Below are 21,098 nucleotides of genomic sequence, written 5' to 3'. Positions count from 1 at the left end.
GGGCCCAGCCGCTCCACGGCATGTGGGATCCTCCCAGACCGGGGCACGAACCCGTGTCCCCTGCATTGGCAGGTGGACTCCCAATCACTGCGCCACCAGGGAAGCCCCCTCTAGTTACTAATGTAATTACTAACTGGCTAGGTTTTAAGTGAGCATTGATAAGCCAAGTTTTAAAATTCAAAATAATGTGTCTTCCTTTGATGCCATTGGGTATCACTAGTCCAAGTGCTTGAGCTTGATTTTTGTCAGTGGTGGGGTGATTTTCTCATCCATCTACATAGTCTCACCTGGCCGCCCTTGGAAATCAGCTCCCTTCCATTGTTTCAATGTCATTCATTGTATGTGTAGTTCTTTACTAGGGCACGTGTACAATACTCAGTGTAAAGACTCTACATTCATGTGATAGCTCATCGGGGTTTAGCGTGTAGCATGTGAGCTATAGGTCAGTTCTGAGGACTTGGTTCTTGACCAAGGATGGAGTTATCCCCCCAGGGACATCTAGCAGTGTCTAGAGATCTGGCATCTAGTGGGTAGAGGCCAGGACTGCTGCTAAACATCCACAATACACAGGACAGCCCCCAAAACAAAGAATGATCCAGCCCCAAATGTCAGTATTGCCAAGGCTGAGAAACTCTAATCCTAAAAGATTATTTTAGAATTTCCCTTTACAATCAGTTGGGACGGAATTGTATTTTTAGTCAAAAACATTGATTCAGGGATTTCTTATTCAATGTTTTACAGGATTCTTGGAAAAAAACAATGATCTCCTCTACAGACATCTGAAAGAAGTAAGTCTGAAACTTAAGTACATGTATTTCTGATGGTTATGAGATATCACCTGTGATACTGACTTTGGGGTAGATTTGGCCTTCTGGATTTTTCTCTTCCATACATTATATTAGAACTCCAGCGTGTCATGGCCGGAACAGACATTTAAGATCATCTGTATGAACACTTGACTCAACAAACCCATTCATATGTGTGTGGTGTCCCTCCTGTGTGCCAGGCATGGTACTAGCTCTGGGGTCTCACTGGTGAACAAGACAGTCCTCGTTCTCATGGGTCTTATCATGGGGGGCTGGGGGCAGGGTGGGGAGGGAGGGAGGAGTGGCTGAGAATAAATATATACACAATTAAGTTATCCATCAGTGAGAAGTGCTATGAAGAAAATAAGGAACTATGATTGAGAGGGACATGTTTTTGTTTTTGTTTTTTGCAAAACGCAGGCTTCCCACCGCTGCGGCCTCCCCCGCCGCGGAGCACAGGCTCCCGACGTGCAGGCCCAGTGGCGATGGCCCACGGGCCCAGCCGCTCCGCGGCATGCGGGATCCTCCCGGACCGGGGAACGAACCCGCGTCCCCTGCATCGGCAGGCGGACTCCCAGCCACTGCGCCACCAGGAAAGCCCCTGAGAGGGACATTTTAAATTTAGTTTAAGTGGTCAGAGAAAACACCCTCGTTGAGGTGACTTTGAACTGAAACCTGAATGAGAAGGATCTTGGCCTTGGAAAGATCAGGGGCTACTCCAGGTAGAGGGACCAGCATGTGCAAAGGCCCCAAGGCCCAGGTGAGCTCAGCATGTGTTCAGTGAGGGGCAGTGTTAGAGGGGGCTGAGAGCTCAGCAGGATGAGGTCCCCAGGGAGGAGTAGAGATCTTGTCTTGCAACAGTGGGAATACACTGGGGTGACACAATCCAAGGATGAAGAAACTGAGACCCAGAGAGATCATGACTTGTTCAAGATCATATCTCAAGGTGGGGCTGGAACCAGGTTATACCCCTGGGGCTACCAATGAAATTCTATCTCTTTTCATATGCCTCACTGATCAGAGAAACCTTGGGGTTTTTTAAGCCTTTATTTTGTATTAAAATAGTTAACTGTTTTTTAAAAATTGGATCGTATTTAATGAGCTTGGTTTATAAAAAGCTTAAATAAACCTAGAGAGACATTTTCAGAGAGAACATGCAAATGGTTCATCTCAGGAGTGTTTTCTGCCTTTCCCTATTTTTCTCCACCACTTTAGGACCACTTGTCCCAACCTCTGGGATTCAGGATGGATAAGCGATTCCTAACTTTGGATGTTTGCTCCAGGCGGTGCTCTCTGGGTCTGAGTCTCAGCCTGACCCTGTCCCAGCTCGGGGGTCTCATGGCAGATTTCCCCATCGGTGAAGTGGGTCTGTTGATGCCTTCCTCTTGGAGTGGAAGGTCCTGTTGGACAAATGGGAGACAGTATTCCCCTTGTGCCTTTCCCCTCTGTGGGCATTGCCCAGCCCCTTCACAAACCCATCCATGGAGGGTGCTTCCCACAGGAAGAATCTCTAAATCTCCCACTTTTTCCACCAGGGCTGAAGTTCCCTGTACTTTCTGAGATGGGTGCTTTCTAATTTTTAAAATTTCCTATCTGCAAATTACTCTCTCATGCCACTGTGAGTTTAAAATTGGGGTGAGTTTTAAAAAATTCTTTTCTAAATTTTAACTGTGGCAAAATACACATAATATGAAATTTACTATGTCAATCATTTTAAAGTGCACAGTTCAGTTGTGTTAAGTACATTCTCATTGTTGTGCAATCCACCTCCAGAACTCTTTTCATCTTGCAAAACTGGAACTCTGTACCCATTAACCACTAACTCCCTTATTCCCCCGCCCCTCCAGCCCTTGGCAACCACTCTTCTACCTTCTACATGAATTTGGCTACTCTAGGTACTTATATAAGTGAAATTACACAGTATTTGTCTTTTGTATCTGGCTTGTTTCACTTAGCATCATGTTGTCAAGCTTCATCCATGTTGTTGCATGTGTCAGAATTTCCTTCCTTTTTAAGGCTGAATCATCCTCCATCCTATGGCTATAAGGAAAAAAAATTTGTGTGTGTGTCAAATTAAAATTTTTGAAAAGATATGCACAGAAGGAAAAATCAGACATACCAAAGCTGATGTCCTTGGACCCATGTCACCAAGTCCCTCTCCTGAGAGCCAGTTTATTGTGTATCCTCCCAGGGATGGTACAGACCACGACGTGTGTATGTGTGTATGTGTGTGTGTGTGTGTGTATGTGTGTGTCTCCCCCTTTTTCTTTTCTCTTCATACACACTATGCATGTGGTCCTGCATCTTGCTATTTTTCACTTAACACCATATCTTGGAGATCATTCTTAAAAAGCTGGTTTGTTCTGTAGCAGCCTAGCTGGACTGGAAATAATTATTGCTTCATCATGTCCAAGGAAAAATAATCAGATGGCCTCACCAAGTAGACAAAGCACTGGATATAGTACAGATCTTCCTCAACTTACATGGGTTACATCCTGATAAACCCATCATATATTGAAAATATCATAAGCTGAAAATGCATTGACTACACCTAACTACTGAACATCATAGCTTAGCCTAGCCCATCTTAAAGGTGCTCAGAATGGTTACATTAGCCTACAGTTGGGCCAAATCACCTAATACAAAGCCTATTCTATAATAAATTATTGAATATCTCATGTTATTGATTGAATACTGTACTGAAAGTGAAAAACAGGATGATTTTGAGTATATTGGTGGTTCACCCTCGTGATCGCATGGCTGACTGGGAGCCGTGGCTTGCTGGGCTGCTCAGCATCATGAGAGTGTTGTAAGCCCGGGAAAAGATCAAAAACCAAAATTCAAAGTATGGTTTCTATTGAATGTTCATCACTTTCACACCACTGTAAAGTCAAACCATTGCAAGTCGGGGACGGTCGGTATTTGAACATTTTCTTCTACATACGATTGTGTTGTTTTTTTTTAATTAATTAAATTTTTTTGGCTGTGTTGCGTCTTCATTGTGGTGCATGGGCTTCTCCTGTTGCAGAGCACGGGCTGTAAGTGTGCAGGCTTCAGTAGTCGTGGCATGCGGACTCAGTAGTTGCTGTGGCTCACGGGCTTAGTTGCTCCGCGGCATGTGGGATATTCCCGGACCAGGGCTCGAACCCGTGTCCCCTACATTGGCAGGTGGATTCGTAATCACTGCGCCACCAGGGAAGTCCCTATGATTGTGGGTTTTTTGTTTTTTGTTTTTTTGTTTTTTTGCGGTACGCGGGCCTCTCACTGTTGTGGCCTTTCCCGTTGCGGAGCCCAGGCTCCGGACGCGCAGGCTCAGTGGCATGGCTCATGGGCCCAGCCGCTCCGCAGCATGTGGGATCTTCCTGGACCGGGGCACGAACCTGTGTCCCCTGCATTGGCAGGCGGATTCGTAATCACTGCACCACCAGGGAAGCCCCTATGATTGTGTTTTTTCCCCTCTTCTTCTTCAAGTGCTCCCAAGGCAGATGCCTCTGGTCCATTGTACACACTTACGTGAACTTTCCTGAAGAACCCTTACTGATTTCTGAAGCAGCAAATGTGGTACTCATTTCTCTTTACCTACAGGTGCTGTGCAGGTCCAAAAACAGAATCCTGAAGGAATGCTTCCGGGTGGCCGAGTTAGAAAACCGGAGAAGGCCACCAACAGTGAGTGGCAGGGGGAAATGCCTGTGCAAAATTGGAAAGGTAGCAAAAATCACCCAGAGGGTGCAAGTACTTTAGTTACCTATGCTTTTTAAGCTATCCTCTCCTTTTTTTGGAAGTATTACTCTCTAAATGTTCTACTAAATATATATTTTCCAAGGTTAGAACCAGTGTGTTCATTTGCAGACATTCATTGAGCACCTACTGTGTGTCAGGCACTGTGCTGGGCACAGGGGTATCTACTAATAACGGAACAGACAGTGTTCCTGCCCTCGTGGGGTTTACAGTCTAGTGGGAGATAGTATAGGAAGATACAGTAAGTCCCCTACACACAGACCTTCAAGTTGCGAACTTTCAAAGCTGTAGACGTGCATGCCAACAACGTCAGGCATGAGTGAAATTGCAGCTTGCCCTCCATCTCCCATTGCTGACGATCCTTCAGCTCTACCATCTCCCACCTCCTCTCCCTCCTCCAGTCAGTAACTTTTCTTGCCTGTTCACTCGATGCCAGCCCCTGTGTGCTAGATGTTGTACTATACTACTGTACTTTTCAAGGTGCTATACTGTAAGATTAAAAATGTTTTCTTATTTTTTGTGTTTGTTTTTAATTCACTGTTTGTGTGAAAAGTATTATAAACCTATTACAGTACAGTACTGCATAGCCGATTGTGTTAGGTCAGTACCTAGGCTAACTTTGTTGGACTTATGAACAAATTGGACTTAATGTGCTCTCAGAACGGAATTTGTTCATATGTAGGGGACTTACTGTATCATCAAATAAAGAAATTACAGTAGTGCGAGTGTCATAAAGGAAGCTTGGTAACAAGGAAACAGGAAGGTGGTGGAGGGTGACTGGCTCAGCGGCAATGCTGGCTCCTACGAGGTGCTCACTTTGTATTTTCCAAGTGAGGGAAGCATCCTGGAAAGATGCTTGTCCAGCCTCCACTTGACCAGACTGAGCTTGGGCTTCTCAGACCAGGACATTCAAAGCCTTCTCTTAATGGACAAAACAATTTGTGACAGGTAACAAGCAGAACAGTCTGTCGAGCATTTGGGTCTAAAGGGCCAGTCTTGTGATTTAACCAGTCTTCTCTGTATAAATGGGGAGCAACAGCGTCTGTTTAGCTCATTCTCTCTCTCCCTGCAGGTGGGGACTCAGTTTAAAAACAGTCTGAGCAGCCTTCTGGAAATTCTCATCTCTAAGGAACCTTCGTACATCCGTTGCATCAAGCCCAACGAGAGTAAAGAACCCAGTGAGTTGTGAATTGTTCAGGACACTGAGCTCAGGGAAATGAGGCTGGGCGGAAAACCAAGATGACAGTGGGCAAAGTCCTAAAAACCACCACAGGCTTGCTGCTTGTTCTCTGTATTAAATGATAGAAGGCAAATGAATAAGGAGGAGGGTTCCTTTCATGGTCCTGTGTGAGCTTTGCTCAGAGCGTGGCCAGTTTCAGGACTAACACAGCTGAGCCAAGCAGACCTCAGAGGTGAGGGGAAGCAACCCTGCTTCTCTCCAGCCAGTGAAGAATCTTCCAAAATGGTCTATGACTTGGGTATTTTCTAAGCTTGTGCCATGGTCTCATAACAAAGCTGTACAGTCAAAGGCTTATAGAATCCAGGCAGGAAGAGCGAAACAGACCAGCTGTAATGCAATAGGGAACAGAGGGGACTGTGGCCAGCTGGAGAGAGCACACCCTGTCTAAAGGGGCAGTCCTCCTTCCTTAGGGCCATTTGTTGCCATGTGGGGCTCTAGGCCCAGAATGGCCAGATCTCATGGGTTTTCAGGAGAAACCAGAAATTCAGACTTTCCTGTAAAATTCCCCCATTAAGAGAAACACATTTAGGACCTAACAAAACATGCCTCGTGGCCAGACCCAGCCCACATATCGTCAGCTTACAGCCTCTGGTCTGCCTTGGTTGAAACAGAGCCACAGGGTCCTTCACTGTCACTCTTCCTTCTGTGTTTCCAAAGGCAAGTTCGATGACTTCCTCATAAGGCATCAGGTCAAGTACCTGGGGCTGATGGAGCACCTGCGGGTGAGACGGGCCGGCTTTGCGTACCGACGGAAATACGAGCATTTCTTGCAAAGGTAAAGTTTGTTTTGTTGATCTGAAGCCAGTGAAGTGTGTGGCGATGAACAAAAGGCCACCCCCCAGGGAACTCCATTTGCTTCTTAACTGCTGTAGTGGTAACAGTGATGAACACTGACATTTCAGAGAATAGGAAGCTGACTTAGTTTGCCACCTCTTCATTTCGCCAAGCCCCTAACTTCTTGGAATCTAGGAAGTACAAGACGCGATGCACAGACTTGCCCCCAGGGGGCAGACGTGGGACATGCACCCTTGGGGTCTGTACTTGGCTGGGGAAGACCCTTCCCATGGTGACCATGGGTGCTGGTTTTAGCGCGGTCAGTCTGGGAGCAATCCCCTTGGCCTCGTGGGCTGTCCAGAGACACAGGTGTAGTGGTGATAACATGGGCGTTGGAGCCACAGATTCTTGGGTGGGAATCCCCATTCTTTCTCTTCCAACTGAGACCTAATTCCTCATGTGTAACACGGGGATTAAATTGCTCTCGAGGAGTTTGGAAGGATTTAATCATACATCCACCACCACTCTTACTGTGGCCCAAATTGCTTGTGCATGCAGTTGGGCTGCATGTCGTTTGTGCTACCAAGAAAACAACACATTGTTACACTCGCAAGAGAAGCATAATCAAGTGGTTCTTTTTGTGGGTCAGCATGGTTGAATATCAGTAATTTCATATTTTAACTTAATATTAGACTTCTTTGTTATTAAAAAAATTTTTTTAAGTTGAAGTATAGTTGATTGACAATGTTGTGCCAGTCTCTGCTGTATAGAAAAGTGACTCAGCTATACACATATATACATTCTTTTTTTAATATTCTTTTTCACTATGGTTTATCCCAGGAGATTGGATCTAGTTCCCTGTGCTCTACAGTAGGACCTTGTTGTTTATCCATTCTAAATGTCATAGTTTGCATCTATTAACCCTGAGCTCCCAGTCCATCCCTTTCCCTCCTCTTCTTGCCCTTGGCAACCACAAGTCTGATCTCTATGTCTGTGAGTCTATTTCTGTTTTGTAGATAGGTTCATTTGTGAATATTAGGCTTCTTTTGAAGTACAGCTTCATAATTATAAAAAGCACATGCATGAGGTTACATTTTCAATCCAATTCCTCGCATTTTGCAATTTACATCAAGATCCTGTGCTCTGAAACTTCATTTTTTGGTGCTCTTATTTTCAGCCCCTCATTTAATCTCAGATTTTTCTCTACCCACGGATCTTGCTTATTTTTCTCCCATGAGCCCCATGTCTTGATAATTAATATCTGTGTATATGCATTTATTAAGTAACCATCTCTTTCCTCACTGTTGTTTTTTAATGATTTACCTGCCGATCTAAACCTCTGATGAGTATCATCAGCATTAACCTTTTGAGTTGATACAATTTCAGCTAAATACACTGAGGATTTTATTGACCTGTGTGTTTCTATCTTGAGAAACAGTGTAAGTGTCTTTGGGTTTTAGAAACAGTAAAAAGAATTACAGACAACCCCACCCCAAATACTACCTTGGAAGGCTCAGTGGGGCCCGGGACCCCAGCCTTGGAGATCTCTGCCCGGCTTTGCTCTACGCTATAGGTACATTTGGATAAGCATCTCCATCCCAATCCTCACAGATGAAACACCATCACAGGTGTCCCCCTGGAGGCCCGTCTGGAAGGCAGGTAGGAAGGAAACATGGGACCGTCAAGCAGCCTAGTGTCAGAGGCTGGTTGTCACCCCACTCTCCTTTTTGTCCTCTCTCCTTTTTTCTTTCATCTGTCACCATTTGGGGACCACATTGCCAGTGGATAGCCATGGTTTTCTTTCCCTAAACAGCTTCATTGAGATATAATTCACCGACTGTACAATTCACCCACTTAAAGCATCAGTGATTTCTGGTATTCACAGATCTATGCAAGCACAGTCCATCCGAGAACACTTGCATGCCCTCAAAAAGAAACCTCATACCCTTTAGCTATAAATGCCCTAACTCCTTACCACCGTGCCCCAGCCCTAAGCCACCACCACTCTCTACTTTCTGTCTTTATAGATTTCCCTATTCTGAACACTTCATACAAGTGTGGTCGTATCATATATGGACTTTAGTGTCTGGCTTCTTTCCCTTAGCATGATGCTTTTTTTTTTTTTTTTCTTCACGGTACGCAGGCCTCTCACTGTTGCGGCCTCTCCCGTTGCGGAGCACAGGCTCCGGACGCGCAGGCCCAGTGGCCATGGCTCACGGGCCCAGCTGCTCCGCGGCATGTGGGATCTTCCCGGACCGGGGCACGAACCCGTGTCCCCTGCATCGGCAGGCGGACTCTCAACCACTGCGCCACCAGGGAAGCCCAGCATGATGCTTTTAATGTTCATCTCTGTTATAGCATATGTCAGCACTTCATTCCTTTTTATGGCTGAATGATACTCAATTGTGTGGACAACATTTTATTTATCCATTCCTCTGTTGATGGGCATTTGGGTTGTTTCCATTATTTGGCTATTCTGAATAATGCTGCTGGGAGCACTCAAGTATAAGTTTTAGTGTGATCATATGCTTTCATTTCTTTGGGCACATACCTAGGAGTAGATTACTGGGTCAGATGATAACTCAGTGTTTGTTTGAGGATCTGCCAGTCTTTTTGCCAGGGTTTTTTTGTGTGTGTGGTGGGTAAGGGTTAGGTGGGGGGAACCTCCTTGACACACCAGTTTTGTTCATCAGCGACTTGTCATTCACCCTTATCTCATCCATTTTTCTGAATCTGAAGTCTAGTGAAGATGGAAGCAGCGCCACTGCCCACCCCAGCCCCAAAACACACAGGCATTTGCCATTCCAGTCTTCCTGCGTTTTTTCCTACTTTGCTGCTGTCGGGCTTGTTTATTCTTTCTGTAAATACTAGTGAGCCCCTGCTTTGTACCAGCACTGTCCAAGGTGCTGGCTAACAGCAGTGAACAAGACACACCCCACCCCTGCCCATATGGAGTGTACTTTCTACTGGCGATAACAAGGAGATATAGGAGGTCAGATGGGGCGTACATTCTTTGAAGGAAAATGAATCTGGGTTGGGGAAAGAGTGGTCCAGGAGGGCCTCTCCAAGTAAGGAAGGGAGCCATGGGGATAACTGGAGGCAGCTGTCTGGGCAGGAGAGCCTGGTGGTGGGAAGTGGGCAGCTTGAGGACCAGCTAGGAGGCTGGCATTGTTGCAGGACAGTGGCCCAGGGGAAGGCAGGAGAGGCCCATGGGAATGGGCTGGAGATGTCCGAATGTGTGCACCCTCCCTGGCACTGCTTCCCTTGACCAGGGAGCGACTGCATCTCAGAGTTAAACAGGACAGAAGTTATGAGTCCCTCCACCCTGCAGGCATTTAAAGCATCTCCCCATCTCCTCTGTGTCTGTCTAGCCCATGTTTAGACAGCTTTGATGGTGTGTGCTAGTGATGGGCCTGCAGCAGACAGGAGGGAGCAGGGCCCGGCGTTGCTCTGCGTTCCCTGGGGTTGGCATGTGTCTGTACCTTTGTGTGTGGCAGTAACAGAGGGAAGTAATCAGGGAAGAACATGTGACACTTAATGCCTTAGTTCAGGCTGCTATGACAAAGTACCATAAACTGGGTGCCTTATAAACAACCGAAGTTTATTTCTCACAGTTCTGGAGGCTAGAAGTCCAAGATCAGGGAGCCAGCACGGTCAGGTTCTGGTGAGAGCCCTCTTGTGGATTGCACCCTGCTCTCTTCTCATCACATCCTCACATGGTGGAAAGAGGGCAAGGGAGGTCTCTGGGGTCTCTTTTATAAGGGAACAAATCCCAAGGGTGAGGGATCCACCCTCCTGACCTAATCACCTCCCAAAGGCCCCATCTCCTAATACCATCATATTGGGGGCTAAGATTCTTCAACATATGAATTTGGGGGTGGGAGGGCACAAACATTCAGTTCATTGCAATGTCCTTAATGGATTTTCTCATAAAACGTAATTCCAGGAAAATAAACATGTTCTTAATGGTTTGACATTTGATTTTAAAGTAATACAAACCATATAATGATATTAAGGGAAGGAAGTGTAATAGGAATACCGTAGCTAACATTTTTTGAAGTCTCAGACTGTGCCAAATACTTTCCATGGGGTATCTCATTTCAACCTTGTGACGACCCCACAAGGAAGATCCTGTCATTCATTGTTTATGCTGCAAAGTGAGGAGGTGAAGCGACTTGTCCAGCTCCTGAGCTGGGCTCCAACCCAAGCAGTGCGGTTCTAGTCCCGTGGCTCCAGTTGTATCGCTTCTAGCCTTAGTCCACAGGCACTTCTGAATTCTGCATTCACTTTTCATTATATTACAGACATCATGGTTATCTTTATCGTGACCACATATTAGAAGGGAGTTGCATTTTATACTGAAATCAGGTTCTTAAGTCAACCTTGGCTCCAAAATTACCCTTGAAAAATCCCTCTGTCACTTATCAAGCATGATACCTTTTCTTCCCGTGCTGGACCATACTTGTTTATACATTCCTTTGTCTGTTGATGGACATTTGGGTTGTTTCCACCTTGTGTCAATTATAAATAATGACGCTCTGAATATTCACGTATAAGCTTTTGTGCGGACATATGTTTTCATGTCTCTTGCGTATACACCAAGGAGCAGAATTGAGTTTCTTGGGTAGAGTGTCTGATGAGGTCATTGTTCTATGAAGACAAGCCAAACCTCCCACCCTGTTGAAACAGTTCCTCTTGTTTCTTTATTGCTGAGTATATATCGTTGAATTCTAGGAAGTGGGTGTGATGAGTCTACTCTGTTACTCTGAGTGGTTGGTGTGCCCAGCGGAGTGAAGCTGACCTCTAGGGGAGCTAGTTAGTGTAAGGTCTGCGGCTTCCTAAACATGCCTCTCCCCTCCCTAGGTACAAGTCTTTGTGTCCAGACACCTGGCCGCACTGGCACGGGCCTCCAGCAGAGGGCGTAGAGCGGCTGATCAAGTACATTGGCTACGAGCCCGAGGAGTACAAGTTAGGGAGGTGAGTGTCCCGGAAATCGCTGTCAAAGTGTTTTCCTAATCGATCTGTATCCATCTTGAGCCTGGAGATTCATTCTTCAGGAGTTTACGTAGATTTATAAGCAGATACTCGCATTCACTCAATTTAAATGCATCTCTGTAAAGAAAAAACTCTCCTGTGTGTCTCTACTCTCAACGCTTCCCTCACACTCAAAACACTCCATCACACTTCTAACACCAGCTGGGTGTCCTACAATTAAACTCACTTCTGACAGTCTACCTGGAGATGGTGTCAGATCCCGCGGGTTAAGGGCTCGGTATCCCAAGACTGTCCATCCTCCCTTCAGAGACCAATCACAAGTCCAGTTTGTCACCTGTGTTTCTGACCAATCAGCTATAAATTGGAGGTCCCCATGACCCCCTCCTTGGGTTTGATTAATTTTTCTAGAGTAGCTCAAAGAATCAGGAAAATACTTACTGGATTACCAGTTTATTACAAAAGGATATAACTTGGGAACAGCCAGATAGAAGAGATACACAGGGCAAGGTATGTGGGAGGGGGTGCGGAGGTCCCATGCTCTCTCCAGGTGCACCCAGATCTCCAAATCATGCCTTTTGGGGGTTTTATAGAGGCACAAGCATGACTGATAAATTCATTGGCCAGTTGTCATTCATTCAACCTCACGCCCCTCTCCCCTCCCCAGGAGTGGGGCTGAAAGTTCCAACCTTCTAATCTCAAGGTTGGTTTCCCTGGCAACCAGTTCCCATCCTTAGGTTATCCAGGGGCTTTCCAAACATCAGCTGTTAGCATAAACTCAGGTGTGGTGTGGTTGAAAGGGGTTTGTTATAAATAATAAAAGACACCCGGAGAAAGGGGGTGGGGAGGGATAAATTGGGAATTTGGGATTAGCAGATACAAACTGCTATAAATATAAAATAAACAACATGGTCCTACCGTATAGCACAGGGAGCTATATTCCATATCCTATAATAAACCATAATGGAAAAGAATTTTTAAAAAGACACCCATTTCCCCTTTATCACTTTGAAGCTATTTCAGGAACAAAACCCAAAAGATTATAGCAAAAGATGCCCCACTGCTGTAATCACTTAGGAAATTACAAGGGTTTTGGGAGCTGTGACACTGGAACGGGACAAAGACCAACTACATATTTCTTATTATAAAGCACCGTATCACAAGCGCTAAATGGTTAGAAAGGCTACATAGCTGCCTATTGGAGGAGATTAAGTATAAAGGAGCCCTGGGTTCTAAACCTGCACTGGAGACTGGGATGAGCTTCTTTGTGCGCAAAATGAGGAGGGTGTCAGCGCAAATTCCCTAATCTCTCTGTGCCTACATTCTTTCATTGTTCAAAATGTATGCATGACTTCTCAGAGGGGATATCAGGACCTCGGCGACGAGAAAGCTCCTCTAGCATCTCCCAGAAAGTGGTGTTCTAGAACTCGAGGTATCATCACTGTAGAGTTGTCGTCCGTGAGCAGGAGGACTTTTCGTACACATTGAAAGCGTCAAGGCAGAACTCAGCGGGGTGAACCAGGATAATTTTCATCTGTTCTCTTAGACATTTTGGTCAGCGTTCATTTGATTGCAAAGAACAGGGCCCACGCATGAAGAGGATCTACTCCCAGGCTGCAGAGATTCCAGCGTCAGGGATCTCTGCCTTTGAATCTGTCAGTGGGCTTTCCCTGCCAACTTGTACATGGCCCTCTATGACCACCCTGGCCCCATTCCATCCTTTATCCTTCTATTCTGGGCCCTGCTCCAAGGAGCAGTCACTTTTCCAAGCCAGATTTCTGAGGAATAGGGCTTAGCACATCCAGTGGGAGGTGGGTCATGGAGGTCAGAGGTGTTATCTGTCCCCGGTATAAAACCTCTGATGGGTTCACGTGGCACGATGCACTGCTGTCCCCCAGTGGCTGGCCTGGGAAGTTTCCCTCAAAGGGTGGGTTGCCGGGGAGCCTGAGAGGGCAGGCAATATGAGCTCAATATTTATAATTTATCTTTGCTGGCTGATGGGATCTTCTCCTAAACTTAGACCCATATTCTCTGTCATCACTTTTTAAAGCCCAGGGAAGTCACTTTGGGTTAGGAAGGTGAATTAACTTCCTAGGGCTGCCTAATGAATTAACTACAGACTGGTTGGCTTAAAACAACAGAAATTTATTTTCTCACATTTCTGGAGGCCAGAAGGCCAAAATCCGGGTGTTGGCAGGGCCGTGCTCCCTCTGATGTCTCTCTGGGAGGATGCTTCCTTGCTGCTTCCAGTGGCTCCTGACATCCCTTGGCTTGTGGCAGTATCTCTGCCTCTGTCTTCACGTGGCCTTCTCCCCTGCATCTGTGTGTCTTTCCCTCTCTCTTATAAGAACACTCTCATTGGATTTAGTGTGATTTTATCTCAATCTTTACCTTGATGACATCTGCAAAGACCGTATTTCCAAATAAGAATCACATTCTGAGGATCTAAGTGGATGTGACTTTGGGGGCGGGGGGAGGACACTATTGAATCCACTACAGATGGTGATGACCAGTTAATAATTAAAACATTTTTTTCATTTCTAGATCCAAAATATTCATTCGCTTCCCCAGAACTCTGTTTGCTACTGAAGATGCCTTTGAATTTAGTAAACATCAATTAGGTATGGTTTTTTTTCCCTGCCCTGATTTTAACAGAATGTGATATGAACAAGCTTAGCTTGGGAAACATCTTAAACATGAGTGTTTGATATAATGCTAGAAGCACTGGCTTTGGAAACCCAGAACAAGGTAACAGGATTATAAGATACAGGTGAATTTATGCCTTAAACCAGAACAAGGCAACAGGATTATAAGACACAGGTGAATTTATCCCTTATGTTTGGAGGGCTGTCATGGATGCACCTGGAAACTTAAACACTGTAGTTCTGCCTCATTTTTAGTTTGGATCCAACTTTGTTGTGCCATACTAGGACCTAAACTGATGGAGTCCATCCCCCTTAAATGAAGGTGTGGGTTTTTTTTTTTGCGGTACATGGGCCTCTCACTGTTGTGGCCTGTCCCATTGCGGAGCACAGGCTCCAGACGCGCAGGCTCAGCGGCCATGGCCCACGGGTCCAGCTGCTCCGCGGCATGTGGGATCTTCCCAGACCGCGGCAAGAACCCGTGTCCCCTGCATTGGCAGGCGGACTCTCAACCACTGCGCCACCAGGGAAGCCCAAGTTTTTTTAAACCTTCATTTGTATAAGTGTCTGATGTCAGAAGGTGTAGCTATGAAGCCCACAGCCGGGGTGTGTGTTGTGAATGTGGTGAATGAGAAAACTCAGACGGGAGGAAAGTGCAAAAAATCACAAAGCACAACTACCAGTGGGTAGGGGCTTCCCCTCTGAGGTCTCACCTGGCCGGCTGAGACCAGCTCTGCCTGAGTCACCTCAGTGCTTTGCTGTATTCAGGATCTCATTGTATCCTCGGAACAAACCTGTGGACGACTGCTATTATCATCTCCACTTTACATGTGGGGAAGTTGAGGCCCAACAGCAGCAGAGCTGGGGTTTGAGTGTGTGTCTGTCTGGCTTCAGGGCGTGGGCTCGTAACCACTGTGCTTGGTGGTCTGTTTTTGACCCCTCCGGCAGCGGGCACTGATCACCCAGATCAGGTTCATGGGCAGGTGCTGAATGCGGGGGCCTGGGTTAACATTTCTCCCCAGCTCCCAGGGGATGTGATGCTGCTGGTGTGCGGGACCCTCGAGGAGCTTGGTCTGTGGGGGGACCCCAGTCACTGGGTGGAGGGGGCACGCTGTGAATGGAGGAGCTACAGGGCCTGTGTGTGGTTCCACAGCCCTGGGTTCACACTCCTGCTTCATAGCCGCGTGGTTGCCTCGCACCTGGCAAGGGTCTTCACCGGCTGGGTCTGTGATCCCCTTTGTGAAATGTGCTGATGCCTGCCTGCCTGCCTGCCTTGCAGGGTTGGGTGGGAGGATGAAATACAATGCCTAGAACCAGGGGCCAGCAAGCCCTCCAGACGGTGGTTCTGTTCCTTAGCTGGGGGAAGGCAAGAGGAAGAAAGGGAGCCCCAGTTACTGGCCAGCTCTGGCGCTCAGGCTGAATGTAACCCACCCACTCTCGTTTCTGTCCTATCGTATCCCGTGGCTTCCTGTCACCTCTACCCTGCACGCCCCTAGGGCCACTGCTGACTCCTCCCCTGAAGGTCACACCTACCAAGCTGCGCAACTGAAAGCCATTTCACCAAAAGTTTTGTTTTCTTTTAAGTTGCGAGAATCCAAGCCATGTACAAAGGCTGCCTGGAAAGGAGAGCATACGTGAGAAAAAGACAAGCAGGTAAGAACTGAACAGGACCTCTCAGGTTTGCCATGGCCCCCAGTTTCCCTCTTATCCACGTGGCACCTAGACCCACAGGCTCCTTTGAGCATCCTTTTTGCCTGCCTGGCCTTGAAACCTTGGTGTCGGGCATTCTCGGGGTCTGGTTCTAGGGCCTCATTTTTACTCTATATAACAATGTAGCCTTTACTTGTTCCACACGTTTTATTTGATCCACAACATATGCATGTGTTTTTTAAATTTATTTTTGTCTGAGTTGGGTCTTCATTGCAGTGCGCGGGCTTCTCATTGCGGTGGCTTCTCTTGTTGCAGAGCACAGGCTCTAGGCATGTGGGCTTCAGTAGTTGTGGCTCGCGGGCTCTAGAGCGCAGGCTCAGTAGTTGTGGCGCACGGGCTTAGTTGCTCTGCGGCATGCGGGATCTTCCCGGACCAGGGCTCGAACCCATGTCCCTTCCACTGGCAGGCGGATTCTTAACCACTGTGCCACCAGGGAAGTCCATGCACGTTTAAAGAATAATTTTTTTAAAGGTTACTAACACCATGAGTGCACTTGGAGCCCCTGCACTTTGTCCCTCCCCAATCACTTCTCAGCAGCCCCCCAACACACACACTATTCTTCTGAACTTTGCATTATTTCCTTGTTTTTCTTTATAATTTTATCATCTATGGATGCATCACTAAATAATATACTTGTAGGCTGGAATGTTTTGAACTCCATATTATGCTGTTTGTATTTTTCTTCTGCGACATTTCTATTGCAATAAAACTTTACTTACAGACACAGGTGGCCAGCCCGAGGGCCGCAGTTTCCTGACCCCTGTGTGCTATATGAGCGTACCATAATTTAGCTGTTCCGTTGATGGACATTTGGGTTGTTTCCAGTTGTTTGTTTTTGTAACAATGTGGCCATGAGGAATAAAATAAAAGCATTTTAAATATCTGAATTAACTGGAAAAACAACCTGAAAAGCATTTAAAAATTGGAACACAAGCCAGAAATCTGATTTTTGTGTCCCAATTTATGTATCCCCATTTTTTAACGTAGACAACTAAAACTAAACGCAGGGTGAGACAAAGCAAATGCAGTGGCGAGACTAATCTGTGCCGTCAAGTGCCACTCCGGTCTCTCAAAAAGACCTCAGAAAACTGACCCCCTTGCATAATTTTGGAGCTTCCCTTGATGCTTCCCAGCACCCTCTGCTCCTCTGTCACTCTGGTTCAGTTGTCCGTCTGGGCACGTCCAGGTAGAGACTGATGACTCTCATCCCACTTTCCATCTCGAGGGCTAGCGGAGTGCTGTGCTGGGCATCCAGGTGTTTGTGGAGTGGATGAATAATTCTGGAAAAGGCTTTTGTATTTAAGTGATTGTGCTCACCTTCTAATGCCAGCAGTGAACTCTTTCAGCCATTAAACTTGAAGCCCACTGGCGTGGAGCCCTGGCTCGGAAGGAGGCCAAAAGGAGAAAGTGGGCTGTGCAGATTATAAGAAAGTAAGTTCTCAGTTGGGTCCAGTAGGGAGGAAAGGTCTCTAAGTGCTATTGTGCTGCAGAGGGTGGTCATGGACTTGGAGGTTTTGGCTTTGGGCAGAAAAGTAATCTTCCCTGCAGGATGTCAACCCTTAGGAATTCTGTTCTATCTCCTTCCTCTGAGCTCCCTAATTTGACAGGGATCACAACTCAGAACGTTTGTTGTTTCTCTTAGCCTAGTGCAAAGGTCACAAAGTCGAATGCCTTCTGAGGCCAGGCAGGGACAGCAAGTCTCATGAGCTGGGATAAGGCAATAAGGTAGGGTAGGGACTGCGGCAAACTGGAAAGCTCAGTCCACCTAAGAGGGGCGGTCACTACTCCACTTTAGCAGACTGTGGCCAGGCCAGTGTTGGCAGATCTTTTTTTTTTTCAAGGAAAGCTGGAAATCTGGCTTTCATGTAATACTTCCCAGTTTGTTGTTGTTGTTGTTGTTGGCAATGAATTCAGGTCACTCAAAACAAAACAAAAAAAGTGGTGTGGGTGAAATAGAACCTATCTTTGGGCCAGATTTGGCCTGTGGCCCTACTTGGCGAACAAACTCATCTCCACCGTTTTGGCCACCGTTGAATCAAACCAGTGGGGGAGAGAACGCAAGTTTCAGTGAAGAAATGGGAAGTGAAGCAATAGAAAACGAACAAAACTCTCTCCCGCTTAGGTTCATAAAGGGATTCATCAATCGCAACAAGCCCCTCTGTCCTGACAATGAGGAGTTCATTGTGTACGTGCGGAAGAATTACATCTTGAATCTTCGGTATCATGTCCCAAAGAACGTCTTGGACAGGAGCTGGCTGAGGCCTCCTGGCCTCTTGGAAAATGTAAGGACTGTTCTAGAACTCACGTTGCAAATGACGTGGGCACGGATGGAGCTCAACTTGTGTACTTTTTGGTGCTGACTCCCTTTCCTTGAAAGGGCTGCCTCAGCGGACAAACCACTTCCCTGCAAGAGCGATGCCCAAGGGATTTAACTCTTCACAGTTCGTATATCCTCTCTAGAATTACAAAGCCCGTGGAGGTCTGTTTACACAGAGCACTCTTGAATGCTTTCTGTCCTTGATGTAACATTTCAGATGGGTTTAGGGACTGTTGCCTAGAACAGTGTTTCTCAGAAGATGCTCTGGGGACCCTCTGTGTCTGGAGCACAGAGTGGGGGTGACTAAGATTCCTGGGCCCCAACCCGGGCCCATTGAATCGGTGTCTCTAGGAACCTCCTGGCCAGCAACTCAGGTGACTCAAAACTCATTCAGGATTAGGAACAGGGCTTCCCTGGTGGCGCAGTGGTTGAGAGTCCGCCTGCCAATGCAGGGGACACGGGTTCGTGCCCTGGTCCGGGAAGATCCCACATGCCGCAGAGTGGCTGGGTCCGTGACCCATGGCCGCTGAGCCTGCACGTCTGGAGCCTGTGCTCCGCAACGGGGGAGGCCACAACAGTGAGAGGCCCGCGTACCACAAAAAAAAAACAACTAGGAACCACTAGTTTAGCAGTAGCGAACAGTGAGTCCAAAACTGGAAGATGAGCTGCTTTCTTTGACTAGAAAATGTTAAGGCTGTCCTTTACCTCAAACTGAATTCAGCTGTGCTTTCAAAGCTTCTGTTTTGGCAGCTGAAGCCTAAAGCGGGGGCGGGTGAGGGAGGCAGGTGGAAAAGAAGAGTGTTCTCCACGCAGGCATCGAATCTGCTCAGGAAAATGTGCGTGAGGAACCTGGTCCGGAAGTACTGCCAAGGGATCACAGCCGAGAGGAAAGCCCTGGTAGGGACGTGGCGTTGCGGGCAGGTGGCAAGATGCTGGAGGGGTGGGTGCTGGCCCCTGGAGGGTCAGCAGTCCTCACCCACCATCTCACCTGTAAGCCAAGGGTCACACGAGGCTCATGCCTCATACATGCTTTGAGGATAAAATGCATGGAGACCACTTAGCACAGAGCCCTTGTTAACTGGCAGCTGTTAAAAGTAGCATCGCTCTTTTGTTACCATGGGAACACCAACTAGACGACCTCAGAACTGCAAAGCATGCAGGGCCCCTTCTCTGCTGGTGGCATAGTTCTGTTTATGTTCATTTGCTGGTCGGCAGACTTTTTCTGTAAAGAGCTAGAGGGTAATATTCTAGGCTTTGCCGGCCACACCATCTCTGTTGAAATTATTCTGCCCTGGTACACACAAGCTGCCAGAGACAACCTGTAAATGAATGGCATGGCTGCGCTCCAAAATTTTTTTTTTACTGGATTTGGCCCACGGGCTGCATTTTGGGATCTCTGACCTAGAAGAAACTGGCAACTCTGAAAATTCCACTTCCAGGAAGTCAGTGCAAGCATAGACAAGCCTAAGTGTCAACTTCAGACTCTAATCAGTAGAATTTTTGGAGCATTTTGGCCAAAGCCAAATGTGTTTGACTTCTATGTGTTCTGACTCCTATGCAGAAGTATGACAAGGCTCCTGAGGAGCCTTACTTATTCAGGGAAGCAAGCACTAGTGTGGACCTCTTTAGGTCCCCAAAAGCCTCATGGCTACCATTTTGTACTTTTAATTATGTATTACCAGATGCAGCAAAAGGCGATTACAAGTGAAATATTCAGGGGAAAGAAAGAAGGCTATGCAGAAAGCTTAAATCAACCCTTTGCCAACAGCCGAATAGGTAAGTCCCTTTTTTCATCTATGTGCTCACTTCCCCTATTTAAGAAAAAAAAAGTCAAAGGAAGATGCTTGATCCACATTTCCTGACAGCTATCTCCCAGGTTGAGCTCTTGGTCACAGAGGGACAGAAAACCAGCAGATGCCAGTGGCTTGTGCACTGGGGTGGTATTTAGTGATGATTCGCTGTGTTCTGGTTGCTTCCTTAGATGAAGGAGACATTAATCCCAAAGTGCTTCAACTCATCAGCAGTGAGAAAATCCAGGTAAGGAAATGTGTGTCCTTGCCTGAGACAGGATTCCCCCGTGGGGTCTGAGAACAAACAGGGTCTGTCTTCTACGTGAAGGGGGTCTGGAAGCACTATTTAAAGGCAGGGGTGCGTGTGCGTGGGCCGGGCTCTCAGCTGTGATGCTCTGGGTGTTAAGATGACAGGGATCACGATAACGTGACTGTTAGGTACCTGTGGCTGTTCTTATGGTCCTCATCTGTCACCCAGGAACTGTGTTTGGCTTTCTATGAAGTTGAGAGAAACGCAGGCATACACTTAATCATTAAACATCCCCTATCAGAAGCAGTGTGCCTGGGCACCGACGTGGGTTTCATAACTTAGCTGTGTGATCCTGGGCAGGTGACTTGTGATCCTGGGCAGGTGACTTACGCCTTCGGTGCCTCCATCCTTCTGTGAACGGGGAGGACGGAGGGGTTGATGGTGTGAAGGGCACAGGCCTGGCATGCGGCAGCTGGTGACTGGCTCCAGTGGCTGCTCGGTCACTTCGGTCCCTGGGGACTAGACACCTGTGACTAGGTTGGATTACCCTCTGGCTGTCAGGGCTCTTAACGCCTGCAGAGCATCTTCATCTCTGCTGACCTTTCAGAGCAGCCCCGTGAGGCAAGTGGCTGTGGCCTTGAATACCTCAGAAGGTCAACGCCATAGGCAGAGCCAGGAATCACAGCCTTTCATGCAGAGAGCCAGGGTTCAGGGAAAACTCATTTATGCAAAATCCGTTTGAGCCCCTCTCCGTTCGGGCGCTCGAAGCAACGTTTCCAGAGGCCGAGTAACAAGGCACTCGGTACGCGGCCGCCCTCCCCCGCGAAGCAAGCGTCGCC

The 21,098-nt window shown here is 47.2% G+C and overlaps 1 protein-coding gene across 1 annotated transcript in view; it reads left to right on the top strand.

Annotated features, from left to right (window-relative positions):
* Positions 1 to 21,098, top strand: part of MYO1H (myosin IH) — a 46,726-nt gene that overhangs the window by 23,088 nt on the left and 2,540 nt on the right. Inside the window, exons 15-26 of the mRNA XM_060118328.1 lie at positions 742 to 788; positions 4,392 to 4,472; positions 5,617 to 5,722; positions 6,442 to 6,559; positions 11,422 to 11,535; positions 14,095 to 14,171; positions 15,777 to 15,845; positions 17,249 to 17,333; positions 18,025 to 18,184; positions 19,033 to 19,116; positions 19,902 to 19,995; positions 20,201 to 20,256. Coding sequence (XP_059974311.1) covers positions 742 to 788; positions 4,392 to 4,472; positions 5,617 to 5,722; positions 6,442 to 6,559; positions 11,422 to 11,535; positions 14,095 to 14,171; positions 15,777 to 15,845; positions 17,249 to 17,333; positions 18,025 to 18,184; positions 19,033 to 19,116; positions 19,902 to 19,995; positions 20,201 to 20,256 — 1,091 coding nt within the window. The remainder of the gene's footprint in view (positions 1 to 741; positions 789 to 4,391; positions 4,473 to 5,616; positions 5,723 to 6,441; positions 6,560 to 11,421; positions 11,536 to 14,094; positions 14,172 to 15,776; positions 15,846 to 17,248; positions 17,334 to 18,024; positions 18,185 to 19,032; positions 19,117 to 19,901; positions 19,996 to 20,200; positions 20,257 to 21,098) is intronic.

The sequence above is a fragment of the Mesoplodon densirostris genome, chromosome 15, assembly GCF_025265405.1.
Source record: "Mesoplodon densirostris isolate mMesDen1 chromosome 15, mMesDen1 primary haplotype, whole genome shotgun sequence".
Taxonomy (NCBI): domain Eukaryota; kingdom Metazoa; phylum Chordata; class Mammalia; order Artiodactyla; family Ziphiidae; genus Mesoplodon; species Mesoplodon densirostris.
The sequence above is the reverse complement of the archived record's forward strand: the minus strand, read 5'-3'. Positions and strand labels throughout refer to the sequence as shown.